Source organism: Lepus europaeus, chromosome 18 (assembly GCF_033115175.1).
Source record: "Lepus europaeus isolate LE1 chromosome 18, mLepTim1.pri, whole genome shotgun sequence".
Taxonomy (NCBI): domain Eukaryota; kingdom Metazoa; phylum Chordata; class Mammalia; order Lagomorpha; family Leporidae; genus Lepus; species Lepus europaeus.
This window is the reverse complement of record NC_084844.1, coordinates 30,430,244-30,448,381: the sequence shown is the minus strand read 5'-3', so window position 1 is coordinate 30,448,381 and position 18,138 is coordinate 30,430,244. Positions and strand designations below refer to the sequence as shown.

The following is an 18,138-nucleotide window of genomic DNA, read 5'->3' as shown; positions in this document are numbered from 1 at the left end:
AGCTCCAGAATAAAAAAATCAAGTTATTTCTTTGTATGTATGGGTTGGCAGAAGAAAAATTCCAAGAGAGTCCTACTAAATCAGACTTATGAGCAAAACTAAAAAAAAAAAAAAAAAAAAAAAAAAAAAAAAAAAAAAAAAAAAAAAAAAAGAAAAGAAAAATATTTGATTATCATCTTGTCTTCAAGAGAAAAACTGAGGGAGAGGAGAACTTAGTCAAAAATAAAATATTCTGATTTATGGCTTGATAGGGACAGACTTACAGAAATAGTAAACTAAAAAGCTTTTTCTAGCACCCATATTTTCCTTTTGTCAGGTTCATTCTTTATGGATAATCCAACTTCTCCTTTTAGTACACACGGCTGATGAAAACTTCAGGGACAGCCAGTCATATTTCAATGTCTATCCTCTTCTTTAGCAGTAGATCCAACCACAGTGTTCAGTTAGAAACAGTCATCCAACCAAAAGGTATTTTCTAGTACCCTTTTGTAGCCCGATCAGGCTGTGTACTAACCAGGGGTGGGGACCATTTTTCTGTCAAGGGCCATTTAGATATTTATAACACCATTTGTGGGCCATACAAAATTATCAACTTAACAATCAGCCTGTTATAGAATTATTGAATTTCAAGTCCCACCTGTGGTTGCCTGGCAGGGCCAAACCAAATGATGTAGCAGGCCTCATGTGGCTCATGGGCTGGATGTTCCCCACCCCTGCTGGGGAAGCTGTTTTCAAAAGCAGGGATAAGTACTTTCTCTGTTTTAGCTTAATAGGGTTGGGGAGGGGCAGAAGGGAGAGAGGACATGGGGGAAGAGAACAAGAAAAGAAGAAAGACATAAGGAAGCAAAGAGTGCTGGAACTGGAGGAGTCTCCTTGCTTTGTGAGGTACCTCAATAAAGATGGGAAAACACAAAGCTGCCTGGAACAGGAGTCCCCAACACTGTACAGCCTTCATGCCAGCCCTGAATTACATTTTTTTCCAGGCTTCTTTTGATGTGAAAGAAATAATTTTTAAAAAATATTTATTTATTTACTTATTTATTTTTGAAAGGCAGAGTTACTGAGAGATAGAGGGAGAGACACAGTGAAAGAGATGTCTTCCAACCTCTGACTCATTCACTAAAGGCCTGGGCTAGGCTGAAGCCAGGAGCCAGGAGCTTCCTTTGGATCTCCTACATGGGTGCAGGGGGCCCAAGTACTTGGGTCATTTTCCACTGCTTTCCCAGAATGCATTAGCAGGGAGCTGGGTCAGAAGTGGAGCAGCCGGGACTCAAACCAGTACCCATGTGGGACCCACTACACCACAATGCTTGCCCCCAAAAGAAATAGATTTCTAACAGAAAGCACTGTTACTTAGGGTTGTCCAGTTATATATAGAAAATCATATTCTTAACTAATACATAAAGACCAATTGAGTGCCTTAGTATTGGACTTCAGTAAGAACATATACAGTGTCAATCACACAAAAACTAAAATGCAGGGACCAGAGTAGTGTGCAGTGGGTTAAACCGCCACCTGTAATGCTGTCATCCTAAATGGGTGACAGTTTTGAGTTACACCTGCTCCACTTCTGATCCACCTCCTTGGTAATATACCTGGGATAGCAGAAGAAGATGGACCAAATACTTGGGCCCCTGCACCCTGTAGTAGAGCTAGAAGTAGCTCCTGGCTTCTGGCTTCCAATTGGCCCAACCCGGGACATTGGGACCATCTGAGGAGTGAATTAGTGGATGGAAGATCTCTCTTCATCTCTTCCTCTCTCTCTACAATTCTGCCTTTCAAATAAACAAACCATTTAAAATAAGAAAATACTAAAATGCAGGCAAAGTTCAATATTGGTTATTGTCCCCTGTAAATTTCTTCCTCCTTCAGAATCTGTTCAATCATTCATCACTTCATCTACCAAGTTGTTTCTTATGTGTTTATTTTCTCAGGCACAAAACTGTACCAGGGGACAGACAAACAAGATATAGTCTATGTCCTAAAATAACTTATGGTCTTAAGGATGAGAATAATATATAGATATAGTAAGTGGAATATGCAATTTAAAGGAAACACGTGCAGAGTATACAATGGCAAAATGCAACTTGTTAATGCATAGGGATGCGTATTTCTTCTCATTGTGCTTTAGCAGCCAGCACATAGGGATGCGTATTTCTTCTCATTGTGCTTTAGCAGCCAGCAAAAACAATTTTAATCTTTAGCAATCTAAAATGGCTGAACTGGATCATTTTTTCTCTTTTTTTGTATATAATTTCTAAAATTTATTTTTAAATTTTACAATTGAATAAGGGAAGCTTTTATTCTAGCTCTTTCTTGGATCAACAATGAGCATCAAGTTGAATTTTCTTTAGAGAGTGATTTATTCACTACTGGATGGTAAAGGTTCTTCAATAATTCCAATGTCTTTTTCATAAAACCCAGTCTTGTTTAAAAAAAATATAAGGGGGCTGGTGCTGGAGTGCAGTGGGTTAAAGCCCTGGCCTAAAGCACCGGCATCCCATATGGGCGCCAGTTCGAGTCCCGGCTGCTCCTCTTCCAATCCAACTCTCTGCTATGGCCTGGGAAAGCAGTAGGAGATGGCCCAAGTCCTTGGGCATCTGCACCTGCATGGGAGACCAAGAAGAAGCTCCTGGCTCCTGGCTTCAGACTGGCGCAGCTCCGGCCATCGTGGCCATCTGGAGAGTGAACCTGTGGATGGAAGACCTCTCTGTCTCTACCTCTCTCTGTAACTCTGTCTTTCAAATAAATAAAATAAATATTAAAAAAAATTAAGATTTTAAATTTTGTTTTAATTGCTTTCATGTTCACATTTCTCAATAGCTCATAATTTATTAGTTTTTAAATTTATTTTAAAAATTTTAATATTTAACATTTTTTAAGATTTTGTCATATTCACTTCATATGTAGATGTTATATACATATATACTATTCTTCATAAAAACATGGATACTAATATTACAACATGTGCAATTCATGGCAATGATTATGAAGTGGTGACAAGGGCATATTTTTATACACATGGTACAATTCACTAAAGCAATATTTAGAATTACATACTAAATAATATAACATCTACACAATTTTTGTACTCTCTAAGAGAAAGCATGTGATACGTACTCTTTATAAGAGAAAACATAATATTTGTTTGGGTTGGGCTTAGTTCCCTTAGCATAATGATTTTCAGTTCCATCCATTTTGTTGCAAAAGTCAAGATTTCAATCTTATTTTATGACTGAGAATAGTCTATCCTGTATATATTACACATTCTTTTTATCCACTCATCAGTTGATAGATATGTAGGCTAATTCCAGACCTTTGTAATTGTGAATTTGGGTGCTATAAATATAGTAGTGGAGATCTGTCTTTCATATGGTGATTTTACTTCCTTTGGATATATCCCAAAAGTGGGATAACTAGGTCACATGGCAGATCCATTTTTGGTTCTTTGATCAATCTCCATACTATTTTCCATAATGGTTGTACCAATTCACATTTCTACCAGCAGTGTACAAGGGTACCCTTTTCCCTACAACCCCAGCAGAATTTGTTATTTTTGATTTTTGTATAATAGCCATTAACTGGAGTAAGATAATATCTCATTGTGGATTTTATTTACATTTTCCTGATGGATAGTAATCCTGAGCATTTTTTCACATTTTTCTTATGGTCATTTGTATTTCTTCCTTTCAAATATATCTGTTCATATCTTTGCCCACTTCTAACTGGGATCATTTATTTTATTATTGAGTTTCTTGAGTTCTTTATATATTCTGGATATTAATCTTTTATCAGATGCACACTTTGCAAATATTTTCTCCAATTCTATCACTTGTCTTCTCTGTTAACTGTTTCATTTGCTGTGCAGAAGCTTCTTAGGTTGACATAATCTCATCTGCCTGTTTTTGCTTTAATTTTGCCTGGGCTTTGGGGGTCTTACCCAAAAAGTCTTTGCCTAGTCCAATGTCTTTCACTGTTTCTCCTGTTTTTTTTTTTTTTTCTAGTATTTTGGTAGGTTCTGTTCTGAAGTTTAGATCTTTAATCTATTTTGAGTTGATTTTTGTATAAGGTGTAAGGTAGGGGTCTTGTTTCAAACTTATGATTAGGAAATATAATTTTCCCAACACCATTTTTTTGAAGAGACTGCCCTTTTTCTGGGGAATTCTTTTTGCATGTTTATCAGAGATTAACTGGTTATATTTTTATTTCTGGGGCTTCTACTCTGTTTCATGGCTCTATGTGTCTATTTTTATGGTAGCACTATGCTATTTTTCTTTCTCTCTCTCTCACTTTTTTTTTTGTTGTTTTGTTTTGTTTTTAGAGGTCTTCCATCCACTGGTTCACTCCCCAAATAGCCACAACATCTGGGGCTAGTCCAGGCCAAAGCCAGGAGCAAGGAGCTTCCTTTGGGTCCAAGAGCCCAAGGACTTGGGCCTTCTTCCAGTGCTTTCCCAAGCTATTAGCAGAGAGCTGGGTTGGAAGCGCATCATCTGGGACTCAACCTGGTGCTCATATGGGATACAGGAATCTCAGGCAGCAGCCTTACCTGATATACCACAACACCAGCCACAACATTATGCTATTTTGATTACAATAACAGTATGTCTAGAAATCTGGTATGTGATGACTCCTGTTTTGTTTTTATTGTATAATGTTGCTAGGTTATTTGGACTCCTTTGTGTTTCCATATAAATTCCAGGATTTTTTTTCCTAGTTCTGTGGAAAATGTCCTTGGAGTTTTGATGGAGGTTGAATTGAATCTGAAAATTGCTTCAGGTAATTTTTCTTTCTTAAGGAAAAAATCCAGACATTGCACTAGTACAATAATTCTCCATCTTCAAGTCAAATAGTATATTGTATCTCTATTTTCTATGCTGTCTTGCTTATTTACAAGTTTAATGTTAGCATCAAGTGAGACAAACAGCATTAATATAAACACTTTGGAAAATACGTCATTATAAATAACTATGTTGAAACTACCCTAAAACATAAACATTGAACATCCATGTATTTTGGTATTCTCAGGCATTTGGAACAATGCCTCATGGATCCTGAGGACTGTGTGTATACATATTTACGGTATTGTATTTATGGTATATATTTACAGTACTTGACAGGTAATTTCCTTTACCAAATTCCAACCTCCTTGCTTTCCCTAACACCTTTTCCTTGTGAAACTTCACTATAACACTAATTTTCTACATGTTGTATGTACTATATACCTAGACTTTATCATATCATGTATTATGATTTGTGTATCAGCCTTATTTATTACTGAATAGAAACACATTAACATTTTCATGAATAATAAAGTTGGATATGTCTATAAAAGAACAATGAAAATAGAAGGACCTATTTCAGACTGAAGGGATACTGATATCATTACCTTAATAACTGTAAAAAAGGAGAAATAGCTTAGAAAATACTTGTGTGGATAGAAGTAAATGTATATTTTAGAAGAAAACTTATTAACAAGGAATGTTTCAGGAAACACATCTTGGGTAAGTATACTGAGGCTGAATTTATAAAGAATGTGGGTTTCTTTGCTATAAAACTACCATTTCATTCTAGGCTAAAAAGAGGACCAAACTGAAAAAGTCAAGCAACATATATTTCTAAGAATCAATACAAATCCATATTTTCTTATCTATTAAGAATATTAATCAGTTTTAAAATAATAAATGATAGAAAAATTTAAACTAAGTTAAACAGTCTGCTATGTAAACTCACTAGTTGGATAATTTTATTCTTATGCACAGCAATTGTTTATAGTAAATTTTGAATATTCAGAAATTAACATAATGATTTTAAACTAATGTCATTAAAGAACAGTAATTATTTATTTTAAAATGTCACAAATATGAATTTAAACCTTAGATACTATATTTTTAAAAATGTTAATATTAAGTGGTTACAGGTCTTGCCAGCAGCCAGAACTTATACTTTAGTCACAAATAGAAAGAACACAGGTTAGAAAAGAGACTCAGGATTTTGAAAATAAAAATGTGACATCTCAAGTACTAAACCAGAAAGCTTCATTGAGCATGATGGTGTGTAGGACACACATGCTCCAAATATGGCACCTGGGCACTGGATAAAATTTCAGAAGCAGAAGGGTCTCTCTTACCTTCCCTGCATCCTTCTCCCCTGAATAGAAATTGTTTAAAACTCTCAAAGAATAGGTGCCTTCCTTTGTTATACCCAAAAGAAGGGAACATCCTAATCTCTGATGATACAGAGAGATCTGAACAAACAGATCTTGTTAAGTTCACCTGTTTATTGCATAGATCGTACTGTGTTTCTCCATTCATACTCCTTCAAGAGTGCCCACTCTGTATAAAACTTAAAAAATAAAAGAACACATTTTTCCATTTTTTTGGGGTATTTATTTCTGAAGGCTCCTGTGCCACATAAAACCTACATTAGATATATTTGTATGCTTTCTCTTGTTAATCTTTTATTAGTTGTCTCAGCCATGGACTCAGTGATAGATGAGAAAAGAAAACTTTCCACCCCTACATGCAAAAACCCACATGCTTAAAGAGTAGCAGGTACTGTGGGTGGGTGATGAGGAATTGTCTCACTGAGAGGACGATGCACATGACAAATTGATTTTGGGGAACTACAAAGTGATGGGGCTACAGATACAAAAAATAAAACAATTTTGACCTGATCAATAATAGCACAGTGTGGATGAAAGAGAGAGTACTGAATCAAAATTTGAACAGAAGAAGATACAAAATGGTAATAAGAAAGTTACTTTTATAACACCAAGCAAAGACAGGGCTATGGGAATATGTGCAGTGTGGCTGTATTGTAGCTAAGCATTTTCATACTCTCTGTAAAATGTGAAATACATCATCTATAAAAAGTGGCAAGAAGATAGATGTTATGGACCTTCAATAGTATATCTATTTTACATTTTAAAAAAAGCATTTTTTCTAACACTTCTCTGGTAACCTGGTAAGTATTAAAGTGCTTTCCTATTCTTAATTTATATTTTTTTAAACTTATTGAGTTTCTTTTACATATAGAAGCTATCAATGTTTTACTCTCCTCAGGAATATTTCTAGGTGCCTTAGCACACTACTACAACCTTTTTTAAATCAGGTGAATATTCGAGTATTCCATTCTTTAGAATTCAGTTACATTTCACTTTTGAAAATATTGAACAATGAAGTATTAATTCTCCATACTTATAGCTCTTATATATGAAGTCTAACAAACTTTTTCATAATTGATTCCATGTTTCCATGATTCAAGTTTTAAAATATTACAATTTTCTTTTTTCTATAGAGTAGAAAACTAATTAATTTAGATGTCAACTTAGTTACAAAGGATTTTATTACTATTTTATACTAGTGAACACCTATGATCCTCAAATGCAAACAAAAATTAAATAACTTAAATTCAAATGCCACTTATTTAATTGCAAATAAGTAATTCTTCAAGAAACTAAAAGCTCCAGTAGTTTATTCCCTTAAAGAATGAAAATACTTCCTATTTTGTCTTAGAAAGAAAAATGAAAATTTAAAGGATTTACCATTTCCAGTTTCTCTGCCTTCAAGCGAACAGAGGGATTTAGGGAAATCTTCTTTCCTTGTGGCCCATAATTATCAGTCCAGGCAGCAACAGTATCTAAGAGACAACAGGGTGCACACTAATTGGAATCTTAATTGGAATAGAACTTTTCATTTGACAGGATGTATTCTCTGTTCCTGCTGTTCAAAAATAATTCTGGCTAATAAGTTGGCAGTTTTCATTTTTGTTTTCATGATTTTTTTCTTTAAGTCTAAAATGTATCATATAAATCAGTATCACTTGAGCCCTAAAGGATATAATATAAAAAGATGGGCCAATTATGCCCTGTTAAGTCCCATGGAAATAAGAACCTAAATGACAAACATATACCCCACTACTACTATCATTGTCACAATATCTTACTAATTGCAAGATTAAAAGTCCTTTTTAGTTAAAAAAAGGGTAAAATCATATGAGAGATTCAAAAAGATTATGTTACTTTGGCAAAAGAAAATCTGTTATGTCAAATCTGGAAATACTCTGGAAAAAACCATACATATGCAAATCATTCCAAGTTTACATATAAAGAATGATATAGATATACAGCTTTTTGAGCTAAAAACCTTTTATTTTATAAAAGAGTTATATTTCAAATTGCATAAGTGGACTTTCAAGAGTACAGAGTCCTATACATGTCACTGCAAGTTATCAAGTACCTTTATTATTTACACAAGTCTTTGTCTTGTTGTATAAAAAAAAATCACATGCCACAGGAAATAGAACTTGAAAAGCTATTTGTTTTAATATGCCAAAGTTTGTAAAACAAATTACCATAATTCATGTCAATTCTTACTAACTAAATTGTCACTATTCTAAGTACTCTTTTAAGTGGTATTTTACTAGTTCTACATAGAAACAAGAGGAAGAGAAAAAACTTTTTAAAATGTCACATCTTTATGCAGTGTTTTAATTTTTTTTTAATTTCTCAGAGCATCTGTCTCTAAGTACAAAATGATTTGCATTCTCTTTCTTAAGAACATAAGAAGTGCATATGAAAATAAATAGTCTTCCTCTAAACCTTTAACACATCCTTAACATTCTATGTAAAATCTTTAATATAGCTTATAGGTGTCAAGATTATAAAAAAAAATGGTTACTGACTTTTCAGTCCAAAATGAATTAAATCTTGAGAAAGACTGCTTTCAGTATAATAGAATTTTTATAAATTTGATAAAAATAACAAGAAATTTTCCTTTTTTATCACGATAATTAAATGTGGGCCATGAGATAAATATATAAATCCATAAAACATATAAAGTCTATGTAGAAGCATATGTATGTATAAACATCTATCTCTCTCAAGAGGGTGGCATATAAGTAGTAAGAACGGAGTAGAATGGTAAAGAAGATCCAACAGCAGATAAGTCAACTTTGCTTGTCATCTTCTAGGTTTGGACTTGCAAGGCCTGAAAATGACATCCAGTTGGGTGTTTCACCTGCAGCTAAGGCACACTATCACTGGGTGGAACCATGCTAACCTCGTTATGGTTTCAGACCAACACCAGCACTGGACTTGAATTATTCAATTTAGTGTAAGTATATAGAAGGGTTGCAACGGAAGTGAGAATAAGCGGAGAGAAGAGAAAGATAGAAAAAGATACAAGGTCACACCAAAATGTGCCACATTGAAGCATGCATTCTGATTTAAATTTCTCTACATCTAAGCATAATGATTCGCCATGTCTGTGAATATGAATGAATAATAATGAAAGATGAGCCTCTATTTATGCTAATTCTAGCCAGGCAGTAAAGTAATTACACATATAAGCTCATTAATCTTCACAATAACCACAGTGATGTAGATGTTATTATTCCCATCTAAAAGACAAAGACCAAAAAAAGTAGAGAAATTAGCCAAAGGTCAAAGGGCTAGTATGTGTCAATGTTCGGTCAGGTACATTTCACTTGTAACTCCAGAAACTAACCTTCTGTGTCAGTATCTCTTATCACCAATTTTCTCATCTTGTAGGAGTTAAAAACTAAAACCAATAAAATTACAAAAAACTATGATGGCAGCATTGAAGTATGGTTAATATTCACATAAGGACATATTAAAAGATTTAATATAAAATTCTACAAGCCCTACTTAACAATACATAGTCATGGCTTAACAAAATTTTGTTTTCTTTCAGGCTATTTTCCTGTAAATCTTTGCTTTTGGATTAAAATTTCAAGATGATCTGTATATGAATCCAGCATGCTTTGACAACTCAAGAGTTGCTTGACCCAAAAAGCCCCTCATAGACAGTTATCCTAATTTGTCTGTGGTTTCTTTCTGTTCCAGCCTCAAACTCCCATTTGCTCCTTCTGGAGAGAGAGATTTTTTAAAGCACAGCATACCACTTTCCTAGATCTTCTTCTATACCAATTCCTCTTTTTAGGAGAAGAAAGGGAATGTTTTATAAGAGTGGCATCAATTACATTTGATTAATTGCATGAATCCTTGATAGATATTTTTTTCCCATCAGTACTTGGTTTCAGAATCCAAAGACTTAATATAAAAAAATTTAGGCTTGTGATTTTGTTAAATTAGTGATATTATTTCTTCATGCTATGTTCTGTTTTGATTCTTTCAAGAATATCTTTAGGAGCTGATGCTGTGGTGTAGAAGGTTAAGCCTCTGCCTTCAGTGCCAGCATCCCATATGGGTGCTGGTTGGAATCTTGGCTGCTCCACTTCCAAATCAGCTCCCTGCCAATGCTCCTGGGAAAGCAATGGAAGATGGCCCAAGTGCATGGGCCTCTGAATCCTTCTGGGAGACCCAGAGGAAGCTCCTGGCTCCTGGCTTCAGCCTGGCCCAGCATTGGCCATTGCGGCCATTTGGGGTGTGAATCAGGGGACTAAGTAATATTTTTAGACCTTTTAAAACTTTTTATTCTTGTTATTACTGTATTCTGAAAAATCACTTGGAAACACATGAGGGTACACCAAGAAGCTAATGGACCAACGGCAAAAGGAAGACCTTTCTCTCTGTTTCTCTCTCTCTCTCACTGTCCACTCTGCCTGTCAAAAATAAAAAAAAATAAAAAAAAAATAAAAAAAAAGAAGCTAATGGAAAATAGAATCAAAAGATTATTTTGGTGCTAAAAAAAATCAAAACCCATGCAGACAAGTGATCTCTACAAAGTTCATGAAAAATGTGCATATAATAATATTTTATGATATAATCAAGGAATAAAAGACTCTGACTTCCATAATTTAGCAACTTTGATTCCAGAGTCTTTCATGACTGTTTGCTTCATTCTTCTATTTTCCCAATTTTAAAAAGTGTATTTAGGGGCCGGCGCTGTGGAGCAGCGGGTTAACACCCTGGCCTGAAGCACCTGCACCCCATTTGGGCACTGGTTAGAGATCCGGCTGCCCCACTTCCTATCCAGCTCTCTGCTGTGGCCTGGGAAAGCAGTGGAGGATGGCCCAAGTGCTTTGGCCCCTGTACCCACGTGGGAGACCCATAGGAAGCTCCTGTCTCCTGACTTCAGATTGGTGCAGCTCCAGCTATTGCGGCCATCTGGAGAGTGAACCAGCAGGTGGAAGACCTCTCTCTCTCTCTCTCTCTCTCTCTCTGCCTCTCCTCTCTCTGTGTAACTCTTTCAAATAAATAAATAAATCTTTAAAAAATATATATATTTAGAGATAGAAAGACTAATTCTTCTTTATTTCGAGATTATCATCTAGATAATGCTACCAAAAATTAAAATATATGGGAAGAAATTTGCATTATAATTTAGCCATATGTAAATTGGCTTTTCATTTATATTAATTACAATTTTTTAAAATATTTTTCTGTTTAACTTTTGGAAATAATTTTAGGGGAAGGTTTTTTTTCTTGACAGCTTTGCCAACAAGTACAACTTGGTAAAAATTCTTTTTTGTTTAATCTTTAGATAATTAATGGTTTGCTGTTTTAAAAAGATAGTAAATCATTTCACGGTATATAGGAATCAACAGTACTGCATTAACAATATTAACGTCCATTCTAAACTTAAATACATGTGATTTCTTTCAAACAAATAAAACATGTCTTTTTTTTTAAGTTTTAAACATATGTTTTCTTAAGCTATTTTCCTTTTCATAATGGGTTTGTTGAAAAGTGCATTTAATATACCTTACCACTATTTCACTAAAAGGACAAGACCCCCTAATCCTGATAGAAGACTTTTCTGTATTTGATTTCAGCAATTCACTAACTATTATAGCTTCACAGATGGTTATTATAATGCACTTTTAAAAATTTCAACCCTTTGCTCATGGAAATTTCCAATAAATGTCATAATTTAACAGGGACCACTGGACAATACATTCATTTAGCTCTTTCATTCACTGAAGAAAAAAGGCACAATGCACCCTTCTTTAAAGCCTTTTAAAGTCATATTATGTACTCCTCATTGAGAGAGTAACTGAAAAAAAAAAATAACAGAAGAATTAAATGTGCATTTACCTGAATTAGATATATCTGTAGGGTTGTTGTCTGAAGAAGTAACTGAAGTATATTCTGCTTTCTTGTATCCAGTTTTTGTCTGTGAAAGAAAATTGTCATTTTGTAAAGTAGGTCAAAGACCAGACCAAAAGCTCCTATCCAATGTAAAAACAATGGTTAAAAAGATTAAAGCAATATTCCAGAAAAATGAAACTTCCAAAATTTTGGTATATTCATTTTAAACAATGCATTTCAGAAAGAATGGTAACAACTGCTTTCAGCTCTACCATGTCCAAGGGTAGGAGAATAGAAGGTCATGCTCTGTGTCTTTTAAAGGTATTTCAACTAAAAATTACAAAGTAGAAGGACTGACAGAAAATCAACACTGTGACCTGCACGTACCTGAAACTGAAATTACCTTTGTGGAATTTCATTCCACTGACTTAAAACATGACCTAAGTTTTCTATTTTATTTATAGCTAACACAGATTAAAATAATATAAGTTCTTTGTTGTTAGATGCTTATACTTTAAAATTTTTTACATAATTCTGGCATGTTGACCTTTCTTATTATGATCTGACCCTCATCAACTCTGGCAATATTTCCTGTCTTTGAGTCCATTATCTAAGACATTAATATATTTACTTCATTTCTTTCACAAATTACCATTTAAATGGATTTTTAAAAAATTCTTTTACATTCAATCTATTCGTGTCCTTGAATCTTAAGTGTTTCTCGTGTTGGTAGTATGTAGTTAGACTTGTGTTTCATTGTTTCATAACAGAAACTGAGAGATTTTTGAGGAAATTCAGGCAAACAGTTTAAATTAGAGATGTGGATGCTCCATATTTTTATTTTCAGAAATAGATGGAAAAACTAGACAAAAAAAATCAATAAGGATGGAGAAGTCTTAAACAATATTGTCAACCCACTTGACCTAATACTAATATGATGCTTCTTCAACATATACCCTATTTCTTGTTCTAGGCCATAAAAAATTTCAATAAATTTGACAATGAAAACCATACAGAAGAAGCTTTCTGATCACAATGGAATTAAATTTTAAAAACAAAAGAAGGAGTTGAAAAATATCACCCAAATTTTTGGAAATTAAACACACACACACACACACACTTTCAAATAACGTATCAGGAACAACATCATAGCACAGTAGATCAAGCTTCTGCTTGGGACACTTGCATCGCCTATCAGAGTGCTGATTCAAGTCCCTGGTACTCTGCTTCTGATCAAGCTTCCTATTCTTGTATCCTGAAAGGTAGCAGATGATGGCTCAAGTGCTTGTGCCCTTCCCACTCATTTGGAAGTCATGGATGAAAATTTGGTTTCCTGACTTCAGTCTGGTCCAGCCCTGGCTGTTGTAGTCATTTGAAGAGTGAACTAGTGGGGGCTGGTACCGTGGCGAACCAGGTGGGGCCACCGCTTGCAGTGCCGGCATTCCGTATGGGCACTGGTTCGAGTGAGTGCTGGTTCGAGTCCCGGATGCTCCACTTTCGATCCAGCTCTCTGCTAAGGCCTGGGAAAGCAGGAGAAGATGGCCCAAGTCCTTGGGACCCTGCACCTGTGTGGGAGACCCAGAAGTAGCTCCTGGCTCCTGGCTTTGGATCAGCACAGCTCTGGCTGTTGTGGCCAATTGGGGAGTGAACCAGCAGATGGAAGACCTCTCTCTCTCTGCTTCTCCTTCTCTGTGTAACTGACATTCAAATAAATAAATAAATCTTTTTTTTTTTTTTAAAGAGTGAACTAGTGGATGAAATATTTCAATAGCTCTTTCTCTGTGTTTGTGTCTGTGTGTCTCTCATTCTCCCTTTTCCTTCTGTCACTTCAACTTTCAAGTAGAGGAAAATAAATATATAAATATTTTAAAAATATATAAAAAATAGGGAAATTAGAAAAGTGATGTAGAAAAATGTAAAACACATACAAAAATAATATATGCCCTATTTAATTTTTAAAGTATTTATTTAGTTATTTATTTGAAAGATAGAATGCCAGAGAGAAAGAGAGAGAGATGAAGATAGAGAAAAACTGATCAATTCACCACTCATTGGTTCACTTTCCAAATGGCTGCAACAACCAGGTCTGAAGCTGGGTGACAGAACTCCATTCAGGTGTCCAACATGAGTGGCAGGGACCCAAGTACTTGGGCCATCATCTGCTGCCTCCCAGGTGCATCAGCAGGGAGTTGGGTCAGAAGCAGAGCAGCTGAGACACTGTATTATGGAATGCTGGCATCCCAAGAAGCAGCTTAATTCATTTCGCCACAATGATGGCCCCTATATGCTTAATTTTTTTGTGGTGATTTGTTAGGACACTACAACAGTTAATAATAGATTATATTAATTTTGGCACAGAAATTTATGTTGTATTATTGTAATAGTATGAACTATATTCTAGCGTACAAAGAAGAGGGAACAATATGCACCTGGACTAGATGATTGGGATTGGCCTCACTGTGTAGGAAAGAAAATAAGAACAATAAAAAAAGATTGCCTGGTTTTAGTCAAACAGAAAATAGAAATTGCTAACTAAGCATATTAGAGACTGTCTGAAACTAAGTATTATAGTCCTAACATAATCGAGTGACATCTATGCATGTCTCTGTAGCCCCATTTGGTCATGCTGATAATTCCTAAGTGATCATGCTTCTGTATACAGGCCTCATTGACGAAAAATTAAGCACAGCATGAAATTTTAAAACAGAAAAAAGCTAAAAAAGTAATTCAAGCAAATGCTAATTTTTTAACAGTAATACCAAAATTATTCTCTAAATATATTTAACCAACATAACATAGAAGAGATTTACAGACAATGTATATAAATATAAGTATAAATTTAACATTACCTTGGGGCTGGTGCCTTGGTGTAGTGGATAAAGCCACTGCCTGCAGTGCTGGCATCCCATATGGGTGCCAGTTCAAGTCCCAGCTGTTCCATTTCTGATCCACCTCTCTGCTATGGCCTAGGAAAGCAGTAAAGGACGGCCCAAGACCTTGGGCCCCTGCACCCATGTGTGGGAAGACCCAGAGGAAGCTCCTGGCTCCCAGCTTTGGATCAGCACAGCCCTGGCTGTTGTGGCCAATTGGGGAGTGAACCAGCAGATGGAAGACCTCTCTTTCTCTCTCTGCCTCTCCTTCTCTCTCTGTGTAACTGACTTTAAAATAAATAAATAAATCTTAAAAAATTATTACCTAACTTACCTTAAAAGAAGGTAAAATGGCATCTTGAGTTTTGGGAGTAGACGACGTCTTTGGAAGTAGCATTTCAGGGGGAGAAGAAAGAATGCTAAATGTTGAGGCTTCAGGCCCATTTTCTCCTGAAGCATGTAGAAGGGATGCGCAGGATGGATTTTCTGAATGACTGCCATCACGTTTTTGTCTTATGAATGCTATCTCCCAAACAGAGTCTGACCTAGGAATAAAAAAATCACTTTAAGTATATGCACTGGATTTAGTAAAACTGAGTTCTAAGTTAATGTTTCATATATTATTAAAAATATTTCTTTAAGGGTTAAAAATACTCAAAACATCTTAAACTATAACTTGTAAGGAGATGTGCTAAATGACCCATTTTGTCTTATAGATAGAACAGTTACCTCAATCTGGCTCTAGTAATTATGCTTTTTGCTTCCTCAAATGATACTCCAATCATAGATTCCTTGTTCACTGAAACAAGTTGGTCTCCTGGCTTCAAACGTCCATCCTAAATCAAAGAGAAACGTTTATTAAAAAACAAACAAACAAACAAACAAAAAACAAAAAAACAAAAAGAAAAAAAAAACACCCTAATGTCTTAAAAACTTAACTGATGAATTTAGAGCAAAAAAAGCTTTGGAAGAATTTCTAAAACAATGAATAAACAGAAAAATCTTAGAGAACCTCAATGGTAAAATGCTTCTGATTTAGGGTTAGTGTTGTGGCATAGTGTGTAAAGCCAGCATTTGCAATGCTAGCACCCTATACAGGTGCTGGTTCAAGTCCTGGCTGCTCTATTCTTGATCCAGCTCCCTGCTAACGTGCCTGGGAAAACAGCAGAAGATGGCCCGAGTGCTTGGGCCCCTGCAGCCATGTGGGAGACCTGGAGGAAGCTCCTGACTTCAGTCTGGCTCAGCCCTAGCTGTTGCGGCCATCTGGGGAGTGAACCAGCTGAAGGAAGATCTCTTTTCTCTCTCCCCCTCCTCTCTGTAACTCTTTCTTCTCAAAGAAAATAAATCGTGAAAAAAAATGCTTCTGATTCAAGCCTAATTTGGTAATATACATGAGTGAAATTGCATGTTTTGTGTATTCCGTTAGGACATTTGCTTGTTAAGGAATCTAATATATTAGGACATAGACCTGCTTTAGAAGCTCAGCATTATGACAAAGCTCTGACTCTTTGATAGAATAGGCCAAATAATTATGGGGCTTTTCAGAACATAACATCCAATTATTTTAGTTACTGAGCATCCATGTATTTTCTTCCTACCAAAATTTTCAATGCATTTTTGCTAGATCTACAGTCACTCCTGTTTCCTAATGCCTACTTGCTCATGCATACAGTGTTAATCATGTTCTGGTAATAAAGACTGCTTGGATTGCCTTTGCTAACCCCAGCTCTGCTCAGAATGAGCTTAGATGAATAAGCGAGCATATCTGTTACAAGATTTAATGTGGTTGTAAGGGAAGCTTCTCAGTCTTCATTTGTCTTCTAATTCCACAAAATCAAAAGAAATTTTTCTTTAAATTCTTATTTGCTGAAATATATCCTTTGCATAATTGTTCTTTTTGCTCTGAACTGAATTATTTATAATCATGGCAATTTATGGCTATTTACTCCTAAATAAAAAAGGCTATTATTTTATTTAAAAAAAAGAGACATGTAGTACTGTCTCTTTAATTGACTAATGAATACATAGAAAAATTAAACAAATATGAAACATTCATAAACATTCATCAGAAGGTTTTCTGGGAACATATTATCTCAAATACTATGTAAAAGATGTTATAGTTTAAATGCACTAGAATCTGTCATCTTTCTGAAATAGAAGTATTATTATTTTTTTTTTTAAAAATATTTTATTTATTTATTTGACAGGTAGAGTTACAGACAGTGTCAGAGAGAGACATAGAGAAAGGTCTTCCTTCTGTTGGTTCACTCCCCAAATGGCCGCTACAGCCGGAGCCACGCTGATCCGAAGCCAGGAGTCAGGTGCTTCTTCCTGGTCTCCCACGCAGGTGCAGGGGCCCAAGCACTTGGACCATCCTCCACTGCCTTCCCAGGCCACAGCAGAGAGCTGGACTGGAAGAGGAGCAACCAAGACTAGAACCGGTGCTCTTATGGGATGCCGGTGCCACAGGAGGAGGATTAACCTAGGGTGCCACAGCGCCGGCCCTGAAATAGAAGTATTATTAAAAAAACAAACAAACAAAAAACTTAAGCCATACTAACAGTAGTTCTATAAAACCACAACAAAAGACCCTAAATAACCAAACCAGCCTTCAGCAAAAAGAAAAAATTAGAAAGCATTCTATTAACTGACTTTCAAATATACTTTAAAATCCCACTACTTGGTATATAGCCAAAGGAAATAAAATTAGTCTGGCAAACAGACACCTGTACTCCCACGTTTACTGTAGCACTATCCTGAATAGCCAGAAAGTGTCCATCCACTGAAGAATAGACTTAAAAAAATGTGGTACACATATACAATGGGATAGTACTCAGCCATAAAAGGATGAAATCCTGCCATTTGTAATAACATGGACAGAACAGGAGGTCATTGTGTTAAGTGAAGTAAGCCAAGCACAGAAAGATAACTATCACATGATGTCAATCTTACAGTCTTAAAAAAAAAAAAAAAAGTGATCTCAGAAGTTAAAGGAATTATGGTGTTTACCAGGTGCTTGGGAGGGTAGAAGAAGGGTAGGGTAGATGGGGAAAGGTTGATTAAAAGGTACTAAGTTACAGGTAGATAAGAGCAAGAAATTCTAGATGCTTCTTATATGTTAATTCTTCTATGGATGCTCCTTATATGTTCAACAAACCAAAAGGATTGACTTTGTAAGATTTTTAACACTATTTTGTGTTGCTCAGGCCCAGATCTTATTGGAGTTACATCACAGATGTATTTAAATCAACTATC

The 18,138-nt window shown here is 35.4% G+C and overlaps 1 protein-coding gene across 1 annotated transcript in view; it reads right to left on the bottom strand.

Annotated features, from left to right (window-relative positions):
• The window catches only part of STXBP4 (syntaxin binding protein 4), a 182,063-nt gene that overhangs the window by 135,756 nt on the left and 28,169 nt on the right, over positions 1-18,138 (bottom strand). Inside the window, exons 5-8 of the mRNA XM_062216363.1 lie at positions 15,613-15,719; positions 15,218-15,428; positions 12,020-12,098; positions 7,544-7,638 (exon numbers count right to left, since the gene is read on the bottom strand). Of these exons, the coding sequence (XP_062072347.1) occupies positions 7,544-7,638; positions 12,020-12,098; positions 15,218-15,428; positions 15,613-15,719 (492 nt within the window). The remainder of the gene's footprint in view (positions 1-7,543; positions 7,639-12,019; positions 12,099-15,217; positions 15,429-15,612; positions 15,720-18,138) is intronic.